Source organism: Condylura cristata, unplaced genomic scaffold (genome assembly GCF_000260355.1).
Source record: "Condylura cristata isolate star-nosed mole 26May11 unplaced genomic scaffold, ConCri1.0 scaffold00015, whole genome shotgun sequence".
NCBI lineage: Eukaryota > Metazoa > Chordata > Mammalia > Eulipotyphla > Talpidae > Condylura > Condylura cristata.
In genome coordinates this window covers 36,677,871-36,692,789 of record NW_004567116.1, presented here as the reverse complement: position 1 = coordinate 36,692,789, position 14,919 = coordinate 36,677,871, and the positions used below count along the sequence as shown (strand labels likewise).

The window sequence follows — 14,919 nt, the reverse complement described above, 5'->3', positions numbered from 1 at the left end:
CTATTCCTAGGTCTCCAAGGTTCTTTTTCCATTTGTTTAAATCAACCATGAACCTTCCCAGCCTGGGATGATTATACAAATCCCCATATCTTCAAAATAAGTCAATAAGATGATCACCATTGTTTAGAGGTTCTTGGCTTCCTGTCTCTCCAACTCTTTGGGTTGTGAAAAGACAATGTGAATGAAAATGTTTTCTCATTCCCAGGAGGACACTCGATTGTTCACTTTGACAAATTAGTTTTTCCTTCTCATTTCTTTGCTTTGTTCAAGGTTAAGTGCATTCAAACAGAATTGACTCATTGGGCTGAGTTTAAGTTCAGAAAAGTGAAAAACTTCCACATGCTTGTGTAGAGGATTCGTGTATGACAAAGGGAAAAAGCGGCAGTAGTCCATCTTTCTCCATCCCACCACTACATTCAGAGAGGATCAGAGAGCATAGTAGGTGGAAACTCATTCCCGCCTATTCCCACAGGTCAGAAGTAAGAAGCCCTTGCTAGTAACTAAGGTGTATCTGGGGCCAAAGACCAGCCAAGAAACAAGGAAGTAGAGTCTTATGTGACTGCCCTGGTGGCAATCTTGTAAGACCCTACCACCCCTTACTGCAGCTTAAAATCTAATACAAGGGAAGAGGGTGATAGAAAAACTCCTGGAGGAGTTGTGAAATCCATGGCCTAATCATAACTTGAAATTGAGAAATCATTAAAGTTGACTGGATTTGGCTGGAAGCGATATCTTTCATGTTTTTTACTCTTGAATAATGATGCAGAGACAACCTGATGTAGATTAGTTTTTGTACGAGGATGGCATTCTCTTTTTGCATATACATGACTATATTTCCCATGTTCTACAAAGAAACATTTAGAATATTTAGTCTTTCCTACCACTGACTAGTGAGCAGATGTCCATTGAGCTGAAAGAGGCGGACAAACATAAAAGTGTAGGACAGCCAAGAATGGGAGGGCCAGCTGTTGGTATGACTGTCTGCACAGAAGCAGAGAACAGAGGGTTTCTGAAGATGAGACTAGTACATTCACAAGTGAGGGTATGATTAAGATAACTGGCAAATGAACTAAAAACAAACAAAAACAAAAAACTACTAAAAAAAACCCAAAACGTTTGGTAGATTACATTTGGCACTTCCCAATGATGCCCTTGGGTTTGGCACTGGACTCCAGTGTCCTTGATATGTTAATCCTAAGCTTAGGTATAGGATTCCAAGGAAACAAATTTGGTAGTGCATAGGAGTTTAAGGTAAGGGTTAAAGCTAAGCCTTAGCAAAAAACTTATGTAGTTTTTTTTTTAAAGTGATATGAGGTTTGAAATTTAGGCTCAGCTTAGTCATTGGTTTATTTTTCAAAACACAAACTTTTCACCGAGGTCTGTCTTTTTCACTGACTTTAAAGCTTTAAGTTTGTATACTGAGATTATTGGTTTAAAAATGGAAATCTTTTAGTATCAAAATGGACAAAGCATAATTCTGGGTCACTAATTGCTTTAATCCATTTTTGGATTAAACTTTTGTAGGTGTCTGACCTGAAGGTGTTGTCTTGTGGACCTCTAAGGTCAATAGAATAGTGCTTGCCTCGGAAGCACATATACTGAAAACTGGAATGATAAAGTTAGCATGGCCTTTGTACAAGGTGACATGCAAATTCACGAAGTGTTCCATATTTAATATTTTTGAATTTAACATTACATGTGGCCAAACATCACTTAGTTGAAGAAGCTAAGTCTGTGAGGAGACCCAAGCCTGAACTTCAGTGAGCCCCAAGATATGCTAGAGAAATATGCAGCCACCCATCAGCTTTAGAGTGTGTGGACTCCTGGACTCCTGCCTGGAGGCCTTGCTGCCTGCTCCAGATCCTCAACTTCCATGGGATCTGCCTCTTCATGGCCCTGCTTGAGAAGCTGTTGCACCTGCCACTGGCAGCCCCAATTAAGCCTAGGGCTGTTTGTTTCCTCAGGGCCAAAACACCCGGGGGGTTTTGTGTTCTGGGTTTTTGATTTGTGCTGAGCTGTTGGGAGTTCTGAGAAACTCAGGACAGCCCAGGTCTATCTTGGTCAGCCCCAGCCTCTGTCCAGAGTATGGGGATGTTTTGTTATGGGTAGCCCTTTTATTCTCCTGTTAGTGCAAGTTTGAGTTTTGAGTACATGCAAGGTGAAATCTAGGACCTTGGGCATCATGGGATGCAGACTCTAGTCTCAAGCACTGACTTAATATGATTGGAAACAAGGGTCAGAGCTCTGGCAACTAGATCCCATGAGTCACTTCCCAGCATAAATGGTGCAGTGAAACCAGCAGCAATCTCACTGTTACTTTTTTTTCTGCCAGTATTATTCCAGTGTGACTCCTGTTCTAAAGTGGAATACTGTATCTTAATGTTCTAAGCTGTTTCCTCCTACCCATTTCTCACTACTGTTGGAGATGTAGGATACTCTTTGTTTAAATAAGGGAATAATTAACGTGAGGTCTCTAGTTCCTTTAGGTAGTAAGGTCCCATTTTCAAGTCCCTTTAACTAAGGTTTCTCATTTGTATTGCTTCCATTCTCAACAAAAGGGTTTTTGGGGGCAAGTCAAAAGGAATGGAAAGATGCCTAACTCAATTGCCAATGGAGTTGAATTTTTTTAGACTTACTGACAAGATTTGTAGATGGTCTTTAAGGTATTTGGATATAGTTTTACTTTCTAGAAATAAGTTCCAAAGAGGCTAGCGTTCCTTCAAAGAAAGTGAAAGTAGTAGTGATTTTACTGTGGTCAGTAGGTTTGTGCCTACAATCCATTTTCTTATTTGATTTCATAAATTAAGGGTATTTTAATGTATAAACTCAAGCCCTTGTTTACCCTTTCCACTTTCAGAAAGTTTATGGTCAAGTAGAATATTCTCTGGTATTCCTTCCACAACCCATTAGTCTTACTGTATTGACTTCCCCAGTCTTTTGCCATTACTAACTACCTGTTTGTCCCATGCAGATGCAGAACAGTCACTTGGGTTGAGAACTTGACTTAAGAATGCGGAGAAGTCTCTCTCTAATCTGTTTTGTGCGGACAGCATAGACAACTGGGTTAAGGATGGGTGGGATGAGGAGATAAAAATTGGCTAAAAGGATGTGGATATGAGGAGGCACATGATGTCCAAAACGATGAGTGAGAGAGGAGACAGCAATGGGGATATAGAAGACAAGGATGGCACAGATGTGAGAACCACATGTCCCCAGGGTTTTAAGCCTGGCTTCAGGGGTGGCCAACCTCATCACAGCTCTAAAAATCATCACATAGGAGGCAGCAATGGCTAATGAATCCAGGATCAATACCAGGAAGCCAATTCCCATTCCATACAAGTTGTTGACTTTTGTGTTACCACAGGCCAAGGTGACCACAGCCATGTGCTCACAGTAAGAGTGGGCAATGGTTTGGGTCCTATAAAGGGGAAGCCTCAGGCGAATCATCAGGGGCAGGGGTCCAATGTAGAGCACTCCTCGCAAGAGGGCAGCCAAACCCAGGTGAATTACCACTGTATTTGTGAGCATTGAGGTATGGCGAAGTGGGTCACAGATGGCCACATAGCGATCAAAAGCCATGGCGAGGAAGATGCCCGATTCAACAGTAGCAAAACAATGTATGAAGAACATTTGGGCCAAACAGGCATTGAAGTCAATGTTGTGGGCACTAAACCAGAAGATGGCTAGCAGTTTGGGCATGGTAGAGGTTGACAGGATCAAGTCAATGATGGCTAACATGCACAAGAAGAAGTACATAGGCTGGTGCAGGCTATGCTCCACCTTTACCACAGCCAAGATGATCACATTCCCCACCACAGCCACTAGGTACATAGAGCTGAAGGGGATGGAGAGCCAGATGTGTAGGGATTCCAGGCCTGGGATGCCTGTGAGCCAGAAAGATGTAGGCACTGAGCAGGCATTGTTGGACATGAACATGTTTGAAGGTGTTGATTGTCCACGGGACAGGAGCTCTTCTTAGTTTGATTTTTTACTCCTTAAAGAAGCTTTTTGGAAATTGGATTTTTAGTTTCTTACTTCCATCCTGGGCAACTGGTAGATCTACAATAGAGAAGAAATCTGAAGGCCTACTAGAAAGCTGATGTATTTTGTAAAAGATACTACATAAAATACCCTTGGTAAATGTTGAAACAGCCATCCTCATGATTTTGTGTATTTTTTGCATCATTCTTTATTTTTGTACAATGTATTCTTTTTCATCCATTTTAGTCCCCATGGGATTCCCACCATCCATTCATCTGTGTGCCATCATCATGGTCCTTTGTGCTTTTCCCACCCCTGCTTTGATCCTACTACCATCTGTATCTTTTTACTGTTGAACAACTTTTGGTTCAATAGTTATGCAGGACATTTCATCTCCTTTGACCTAGTAATTGCTTTGGGAAGTGTTGCCAAGGAAATGGAAAATGCAAGAAGTTCTATGGGCAGCAATTAAAAGCAAATCCACTTAATAAAGTGTTTAGCATACTGCCTATGTATGCTTCTCACTGATAAACACTAATAACATCAGCAACATTGACTGTTTATCTACAGTTGCTGATTTTATGATAAAAGTTGGAAGCAGTATGTATTTAAAAAAAATAAAGCATTGGTTTAGTCTTGGCATACCCACTCAATGAATTAGCTTTATGTTTATAGCAGTAGAGCTATGTATTTGGTAAAATGCTTATATAATTGCAGTAAGTGAGGGAATAATTAGCACTGGTTTGGGTAGATTGAAGAAATCACTTAGATTTGACAAAGAGTTTTGGTCTGGAGTCAGATATGCTACTGTTGTGCTATGAGGTCCTTCAAAGATTTTTGGAACATGACATCATTTCTTAAAGAAAAAAGACTGTAGTTAAGGCTACTTAAATATTATGGTTAATAAGATGAAAAGCAGGTAGATTTTCTGAAGAAAGCTTTACAGTAAGGCTAGACTGAATCTGGGATTGCCTAGGATTGGAGATAGGAAATAGAGGGACTGAGCAAATCTCATGGGATTTTTGTTCATTATCTGATAGTGATTAAAAACAGATGGACAAAATAGTCAACATGGCCCTTTACTACACCAAACCTTGGCCTCCATTCTTTGATGAGGAAGGATGCATCACATTCTCAGGACACAGTGCCTGATAGGACTGTCTAATTTGGGTCCTGACCTGCCTTGGGCCTTTCAAGTTTTCTATAAATCTCAGCACATCAGCAAGTCTTAGACTGCACATTCATCATAATGACTTTATTCACATAGATGTATTTTTGCTAAACCACCTTCCTCATTTTTACGTGGGCAAATTTCCCCTGTTGTTCAAGGCCCACTAGATTACCTCTTTTACAAAGCAATTTTTGGTATCTCCAGTATTTAATAGAGTGGTTGGGCAAGCAGTCACTAAGTTTCAACAACTTGTCTCACAAGTCCATGTGCAGTTCAAATAATCTCAATAAATTTATATTTTATTAACCATGTGCAGTTCAAATATTCTCAATAAAGTTATATTTTATTAACAGGTATAAGATATACCCCTTTATTAACTCAGGGATTCTTAATCCAGGTTCTAACACATTAACTTTTAAGGTTTTATGAGTCTGCTGATTACTTTTCAAATATTGGGTGTTGAAAAGAATGAGTTTTGTAAGCACATTCACAAATGTTCTCTACATGAACTCTCACTTTTGGGTTCTTATATATCAATAAGTGATAACACACTTAAAGTGATCAAATGGAAGGTTCTGAGGCTCTCAGATTGGGAAGGAAAACATGGTAGCAGCCCTGGGCACTAGCTTTGCCAAGTAACAAATCAGATTCCCCCTATCTAGGAGTTTTGGATAAATTGCCTCAACTCTGGAGTCTAAGTCTTTTTCAAATAATGACTAATAAGAATATCAATTTCAAAGGCTAAAGTAATAGAGAACAAATGAAACAAGTATGAGGCCATTGGCACATGGAAATAATTTCCTTTCTCTGAATTTGCATTGTGTACTGTGGGCAGCTGACCAGAAGTTTACATTGTCCAAGTAATTACATAGTTCATCTTTGAGGATGAATTCCAGGAATTTTAGAGCTAGGGCAGGGATTTTAGGGGAATATGAATATGCCATTTTATCTCTTAATAAGGAGAATAGTGTATTCTTTAATACTGTGATGGACCACTGTCCTAAAGCAGAAAGGAGCGTAATTTAGTGTCAGGTCTCGTAAAGGTAGTGGCTACTTATCACAAAAAGTCAAATATTGGTAGGATGGATTTAAACCCAGGTTTCTGACTTTGATTTATGCTAGACCCAGTTTAGTCATGACATTGTGACTGACTAGGTTTTAGTTTTAGACAATGTGGCTAGGTTTTAGTTTTAGACAATGTGAACATCTGTCTAATAGCAACAATTGACATCTTGAGTGGTGATTTAAATGAGGCTGTGCCATTTAACTTTTATCACTTTGACTAGAACATTCCAGAGAAATATTGTCTTATCTCACATAAGGGCATGCTGGACAGTGGTGACATGACTTCAAGTCCAGAAAGGGGCATTCTGATGGGTCTGAAGTTCCTGAAAAGTATTTTGTTAGTGGAGGATTTAGGTTCAAATGCTACCCTACTATGTGTGACTATGATTTAGGGACTGACTTCTCTCCTTGTTTGTATTCTATTTCCCAATCTGTGAATGGAGTATTGGCTACCTCAGAGTTGCTTCACACATTTAATGACATTTCTAAGTGTGTGTTGCACAGAGAATTTCAAACATTAGGATGCCTGGCCATTGGAATATACACTGCATTCCCTCCTTACCTAGTTTCCCCTTGGTTCTTTGCTTCTGTCAATACAGTGTTATTTACAGCTGGCCTTTGAAATTCCATTCTTTTCTGACTGAATAGCATTTTGAAAACATTTCTCTATTAGAAGAACTGCTACTTGTGTAAGCTTCAGGTCAGGAGAGAAGAATATGATGGAGCTAAAGATAAGACACCCAGTTAGGCTGGGACAGTCCAATCTTCTCTCATGTTCTGATGGAGAATACTAGCTAAGTCTTTTACTTGGTTTTCTCTTCTTCCTTTACTCAGTACCTAGGCCAATTTATATTTGACATATTTACTTTCAACTGGATCTGGAAAAAGACATGTCCTGGTTGAATGAGTAGGCAAAGGTAGTTTCTGGAACTTGGACTCTGCTTGCAATGGCTCTTTCTAGAATGTACTCACCCAGTGGGGATGCTCTCTACAGAATTCAAGCTCTGATCCTTATAGTCTGGATGCTTGGATGAATTTTGTTCAGTCAAGTGTTTGCCCCTGTCTCTTCACTTTTCTCCTGTGTCCCTGCTTTTATCCAGATGCTGAAAATAGCCAGTTATTCCCAAGGGTTGCAGAGAAATTGGTGTTCTTCCCACTGGGCCTTCAGGTACTGCTCTCTTGAGCAGTCCTCATCCCTCATCCACCTCCACTTGCAAGGCTAAAATCCAGACTAATTCCTACCCTCCTGTTGGGACACTTGACTGCCTCCAGGTTTGTAACTATCTTCCCAAAGGGCCTGGGGTATTGAAGGACTCCAAGGGGGACACTGGGAGAGAGTTAAGATGGGGAAAGAATTGTTAAGATACTGGTATAGCCAACATGTAGTAATATTTTTAGTGTTGTTAGTTATTGCTGATATAACAAATAAGTTTATACAAAGGAAAGTTATTTAAGAACAAAATATTGTAATTCTTCATTCTGACTACTTATTAGTTTCTGAAAAATAAGTCTTTGAAATCACAGTTTCCTATAGGTACATGCCCATTCCTGTGAGTACTTTAGTGTATTTTTCCTAAAATAGGTTAATTTCAGTTTTTCCATCATACCTAGTGGCAGACATTTGTTGATATTCTTTTATTGCTGGAAACTTCTGATAGAATATCAGAAGGAAAACTGACCACTGTGCATAAATCCTGCAGTCAAACTGCTTTCCAAAAGTTGTTCTCCTAATTTGTGTTTAGCTCAGCATCAAGTGAATTCATTTTTAAAATTGCCCTTTTTTAAAAATATCTACTATGTTAATGAGCACAAAAAACTTTCATTTCTTTGATTTTTATATGTGAAACTTCCATATGTAACAATTTGTGGCAATGTACATATTCTGAAAAATTTCCCTAGTTTTCTATTATGTACTTAACACTCAAAGCAGAGGGAATAGTTCAGATAATATGGCAGAGATTTAATGTTTTCTGTAGGAACAGACAAGCAGTACTTTTACAGTTACTGTTAGTGATGCATGCTACTTCATTTTGATGAGGGATTATGAAAAAAGAAATTGCACCTGCCAGCACTTGTATCCAAGAGAACTCCAATTGGCTCCCATCCTCCATAGTAGTTGACCTAGAATGCACAAATCATTCATTGAAGATCTAGGTTGCTTCCAAGGCCCAGCTATTGTATATAATGCTGTTATGAACATTGTGTAAGATATTTTTTGTTGATGGTGCCACATTCTTTGGGTATATGTCAGAGTGGAATTGCTGGGTCATATTTATTTAGTTTAAGGTAAATCCAGATTGTTTTCCATACTGGTTGTACCAGTTTACATTGCTACTAACAGTGCAAGATTCCCTTTTTTCCTGTATCCTCTCAAACATTTTGTTATTAGAGGCCTTTTTCACAGGTGTGAGGTGGTATTTCATTGTTTTTGCAGGTTTTAAACTACATCTCTTATTTTAAGTATTGAACATTAATGAATAGTTTTGTATGTGTATTGGACTTTAGGATATTCTTTTTAGTGAGAATCTTTAATTCATATCTGCCACCCATTTATCATTTGTGTTAACTTTTTATTGAGTTGTATTAGTTTATATATCTCAATTATCTCTTGTCAGTCATATTGTGTGAATATTTTCTCTTATTCAGTAAGGTATTTTTAATCAATTGTATTTTTTTTATTTTTAAAGATTTATTTGTGCAAACAGAACTGGGGTACAGGCCAGAGGCTCAGGGGTGGCGAGAGGCTTCAGAGACAGAGTGGGGAGCAGAACAGACAGATTGACGAAGTACACTGCTGAGGGGAGCAGCGGGCGGGTCAGGAGAGGTCTGACACGCCATGTGGTCAACTCCGGGGCAGGCGGGAATCGAACTCATGTGGATCGAACTCATGTGGAAGTGGCTTTAGCTTATTAGTACTATGCTTTAACCCGCTGTGCCACCAGGGAGGGTCAAATCATTTGTATTTTTTATATAAAAGCACTTAAACTTGAGAATTAAAAACAACTTGGATACCTTGTCATAGAAGTTAAGTCACCAAAAGTATCTGTCACTGATATTATGGAACAAACCAAATTTTCTTCTAGGCATTTTATTTTTGGTCATGTATCTAAATATTTACTCCACCTGGTGCTTATTTTTGTACATAGGGCATTTGTTTTTAAAAGATTTATTGATTTATTTATTTATGTATACAGGCCAGAGGTGTAGGGGCGGTAAGAGGATTCACCAGAGACAGGGGAGCAGAACAGGCCAACTGAAGAAGTGCATTGCTGAGGGGAGCAGTGGGCGGGTCAGGAGAGGTCTGCAGTGCCATGTGGATCACCTCTGGGGTGGGGATAGACTCACGCTGAAGTGACTTTAGCTTCTTAATGCTGTGCTTTAACCTGCTGCGCCACCAGGGAGGGCCCGAGCAGCTGGATTTTTATATGTTGATTTTGTAATCTGTCACTTTTCTGTATTCATTGTTTCTAATTACTTGGAGACTTTGGGATTTTTATACATAGTACTATATCATCTGCAAGTGGTGAGTTTCACTTCCTTTTTGACCTGGATTCTATTTTTGTGTTTGGTAGGTGTTATCAAACCTCCAAACAGAAACGATGCCAATGGTCATTCTTCTCTTGTTAATCCTAAGATACAAGCTTTCAGTTTTTCACCATTAAGTATATTGACTATGTTTTTGATATATGGACCTTGTTATATTGAAATAGGTTCAATTTCAAATTTGTGTAGAAAAATTTTAAGAGGAATTGGTTTTCTTTCTTACTAATGGCTTTCAATATTTGCAGGTTTCCCACTGGGAAGATCTCAGTCAGACCTAAATTTAGGTTGAATGGAAGCCAAGTCCTAGTCTTGTAGCTTTCAAAGTATGCACATATATCTCTTTCAATGGAAGACAGGGAGAGGAGTTTCCTTCCTGAGTGGTGCCCTGGGTGATAGTTAAGAACTGTTTGTTACAGTCTGCAGATCCTGCTGGACTATGAGCTCTGGTCGCTACCAGATCCAGGTAATTGAATGAAACACCACTTGGTAGTTATAAAAACCTGTGCTGGACATGTGCTCAGGCTCCTTTCTTGGACATACTGGTAACATGGAACATAGCACTCCCATCTTTGCCCTCCAGCTTTGCAATTGCCCTTTAATGTTGTCAGATATATGACTTAGGTTGCAACTTAAAAATATTTATTTATGCTTATAGAACTGGGATAAGGCCAGAGTTGTGGTGGGTGAAGTGGTGGGTGAAGAGGATTCACTAGAGACAGAGTGGGGAGCAGAACAGGCAGCTCAACAAAGTACACTGCTGAGGGGAGTAGTGGGCAAGTCAGAAGAGGTCTGCTGCACCATGTGGATCCCCATGCAGTATCGGGGATTGAACTGGTGCTGCAGTGGCTTTGGAGAGCTTTGTAATGTGCTTTAACCCGTTGTGCCACCAGGGAGAGCCCAAGGTTTCAGCTTTTAAGACAAACAGACCTCCTTTATGGGAGTACTGGGCTATCTGCAATCTTAGACTGTACCTCGAGGAGACAGCCAGCCAAGTAATATTTTTTGTCTGTCATGCATTCCTACTCCCTGCTGGCCTTCAGAACTAGGCAATCAAAGGAAGTTTCCTGGGTGGCAGCCATATAAGCAAGATACTAGAAAGATGCCCAAGTTTCTTTCCTGGACATACCAGCAATTGGGAGTGAGACTAATATTGAATGCTGATCTGTTTCCCTTTTCCAATAAAGGGAAACCATTAGAAGAAAGGAAAGTAGTTTTACTTGTAAGTAGTCAAGAGTTAGCATGTCTGTCCTTGAGATGCAGACGTCTGAAGATTTGGGGGAGATTGGTTTCCTGCTTGCATTGCTATCACCTGGTGGTCTGCAATGTCAATGCTCTCTTCTTAGGGATATTGATTTCCCTTGGAATGTAAGAAAACAGGTTGTTAAATCTAGAGGGTCTAGTGGGACAGGTAGTGGACATGTCCTTTTATCACTGAACCATTCCTGTTTCAAGATCAAGAACTCAAAGTCAGCTTTGAGTTCTTGTTTATAGTTAGCCTGTCTATATGACTTAAAATAGAAGACTTCCCCTCAGGGGTTTAAAATAAACAAATGGTCTTTCATGGGGCAACATTTCAGTGTGCTGCTTCTTCTGAAGATTCAGCCAGGAGTACACATGAACCATGTAAGAACGGTCCCTTAGTTTCTATAGCCTCATAGTATTGTAGCAAGCCTCGTTAGCCATTCAAGGTACGTATTTTCTAGGACTATCTCAGGCAGAAGCCTTTAGAATTGGGATACATTTGGGATACAAAACCCTACCTCTTCAGGGAAAAGCTGGAAGTTCTCTTCCAGTAATGTGTTCCCACAGTAAGAGTGGTTTATGACAAAATTGCTTCTTAGCATGTCCTACATCTAATGTGCAAGAGTTACTCAGCTATTTGCTGAATTTCTTTCAAAGGAAAATTCTCCATATGTAGCTGTAAATTCCATGTGTCCATGGTAGGAAGTAAATTTATGAGTCTTCCTCATCACCATCCTGAAACATGTCTTTTCATGACTTGATAACTCATTTCTGGGCACTGAACATTGTTTGGATTTGCATGCTATTTGGCCTGAAAGTGGAAATTCTATTGAAAAACTATAATAGGTACAGACATTGAAAAAGCATACAGTTTGGCCTCCAGAAATTGGATTTGGGGAAAGGCGGAACACATTTAATAGCACAGAGTAAAGGTGACCAACTATCTCCTTTCCCCAATACTGGTAATAGAGGCATAGGAAGGGCTGCCACTTAATGGCAGTCTTGAGCTTACTGGCACAGGATCCCCTCTATTTAGGAGACACCAGAGCCCCTTTTATCACTGGAGCCTCTGAGGGCTCTGCAACCCTCATCACCCAACAGTAAGTCTGGAATGTATTCCAGAGGAGGTACCCAAAATGGTCAGGGGAGATGCTCTAGAGCAGGACAGCTCCTGCTTCATCAATTCCCAATGGGAGGGTTGAGTAAATGGGGCCAGCTTGCTGGGTTTTATTGGTTTTATAAGCTCTATGCCCTTCTAGAAACAAAAATCTGAGGAGAAATAACCGTGTAGACCTGGTCTCTGAAATGATAAACCTGAGGTAAAATGACCCTTTTGGAGGTTGATACTGAGGAGGATCAGGGTCTAGGAAGTGAAAAATCTGAGGAGAAATGGCCATGTAGACCTAGTCTTTGAGGTGAGAAACTTGAGGTAAAATGCACTGGATACTGAGAAGGGGGGTCAGGGAAGTGAAAAAGCTGAGGAGAAATAACCATATAGACTTGGTCTGTGAGATGAAAAACCAGAGAAAATGACCCTTTTGGAGCTTGATAGTGAGAACCTGGGTCTAAGAAGGGAACAATCTGGAGTGAAAAGACCGTGGTCTTTTTCTGAGGTGAAAGATTTGAGATAAAATGACCCTTTATTAGCTTGATACTGAGAAGGGTCTAAGAGAAAAATCTGAGGAATGACCATGTAGACCTGGTCTCTGAAATGAGAAAACCTGAGGTAAAAATGACTTTTGGAGCCAGATACTGAGGAGAACTTGGATCTAGGAAGTGAAAAATTAGGGTGAAATTAAAGTGTAGACCTGGTCTGAGGTGAAAAAACTGAGGGAAAATGAGCTCGATACCGAGAACCTAGACCTTTCAAAAGTTTAGGAAGGCTAGTGCAGGCCTGTAGCCCAAAAAATGCGAGAATGATTAATATCATATTTATGACAATGTTCTCCAGTCATAAGGAGAAAATGGAGCATTTAGGGTCCATCATGGAAGAGGAAGGAGACCTAGGCCTTCAGAAGATTTATAGAAGGGAAGGCAAAAAGAGTAAGGAGAAAGGACAATAAGAACCTTTAAAGAGAGCAATGTTCTTACTGTAGAGAGGAATGCCACTGGAAGTTAAGTGTCCTTGCCTAGCAACCAGAGAGGGGAAAAGGCATGAAAGAGTGAAAAGAAAGGTAAAGAACCTCAATAGCACAAAATAGGGATTTACATAATGCTGTAAAATTGAAAATGGGCATTAAGTGAAAGGAGAGAGAAGGCAAATGGTTGTTCATAAGGCAAATGGTTGTTCATAAAGATGTTTCAGATGAGGACTAAGGTGTCCAGGGGTCTGTATAATTTGAAAAGGCCTTCTGCAGTAATCCCTGTGGAACTCCTGGTAACACTTAATGCACAGGATCATTTGATAGACTTTGTAAATATGCAGTCTATTTGGTTCTAAATTAAAGTCATCACTTGTCAGTAAGGAAACTGAACTAGTCACTGGGATTGTGGGAAGGCCACAACAAAACCTTCCTTGAGTGTCAGTGTGACAAATTTCAGTTTCATTTATATGAAAGGATGTCAAATTCCACCCCTTCGTCCTTGCCTCCTCATTTAAATTGAAGGCAGATTGTATATTCACCCCAGGATCAGAAGGTCCATTTATGGGTACTCCAGGACTTGCCTTACATTATCAAATGATAATTAGGCTGCTCTACCAAAACAGGTGAAGCTCTATGCCTGGGATTTATAACAGAGCAAATGAAGTAGATGGGGCTGATGCACCTGGGCATGCTAAAAGTTTAAATCTGTAAAAGTTGAGTTAGTATAAGAATCCAGAGACCCCAAGGAAAAAGAAGTGTCCTCTGAAAGAAGGGGCTTTGAGGGGAACTCAGCTGGCACTAAGGTTTCTTCAGAATGACCTCATTTGGCCCCATTGCTCTCCCTACACTAAAGAAACCCCACACTAGTGAGTATCATTTTGTGCAGGATTCAAAGGCAATTAGTGACATTGTTGAGGACACACCCAACTCTGTCAAATCCATGCACCTTGTTGACTAGCAGACCTGGGATCTAGTAGATCCTTGGGATAGAAACTGCGTGGCAGGACCCAGCTTCCCCAAAATAGGAACAATGTCACTGAACTGTGCTTTTGCAAAGATCTAATAATTCTCCAACTATTTTGAGGAAATGTTGGTTAGGGATCTTTGAAAGATCCTGTTGAAACAGGGTATCCTCTTGCAATATGTGGATTACACTGATTACCAATCCTGAATATGAATATGAATCTTGGAGAACACTACAGTGGATTGGAACTACTTAGAAGAATGTGACTAAGATGTCATCACAGAAGTCCTAGATATGCAAGAAAAGGTAGCATACCTGGGATTTGGAATTGATAAAGGCAAATACAAAGCCTCATGACTGAGAGGAAAACAGGTGGTTCTGCTTATAGATTTCCTATAAGTTGGAGACAATGCATGGATTTTGGGGAATGGCTGGGTTTTGTAGAATTTGGACCTTCAACTTTGGTTGGCATTTGAAGCTATGGGGGTTGGAGGGAGGAAGGAAATCTAGGATGAGTACTTAACTTGCAACTCAAGGAGGTGGGTCTTTGGAAGAAGTGAAAACAATGGTTTGCAGTTGGCATCTGAAGGGCTGTACAGTCTCCACAGTGGACTCTTAGAAGGTGGCAATCAAGAGGTATCAGTACACATCAGTGAGAATATCCCATATTAAAAAAACTGGAAACAAATGCTCCAAAATGTGAGGATTTGGAGAAAAAGAAACTCCTATACTTCTGGTGGGAATGCAAACCAGTCTAGCACTATGAAGGTCCTCCAAACAACTTTCTAAACTACTGAAGCAAACAACTTTCTAAACTACTGAAGCAAACAACTTTCTAAACTACTGAAGCAAACAACTTTCTAAACTAC

General features: G+C 40.0%; 1 protein-coding gene across 1 annotated transcript; it reads right to left on the bottom strand.

Annotated features, from left to right (window-relative positions):
• Positions 1-2,982: 2,982 nt before the first annotated feature.
• Positions 2,983-3,936, bottom strand: LOC101630141 (olfactory receptor 52M1-like). Its single transcript, XM_004683679.1, has one exon. It carries the CDS (start codon positions 3,934-3,936, stop codon positions 2,983-2,985), a length of 954 nt encoding a protein of 317 aa, XP_004683736.1.
• Between the last annotated feature and the right edge of the window lie 10,983 nt (positions 3,937-14,919).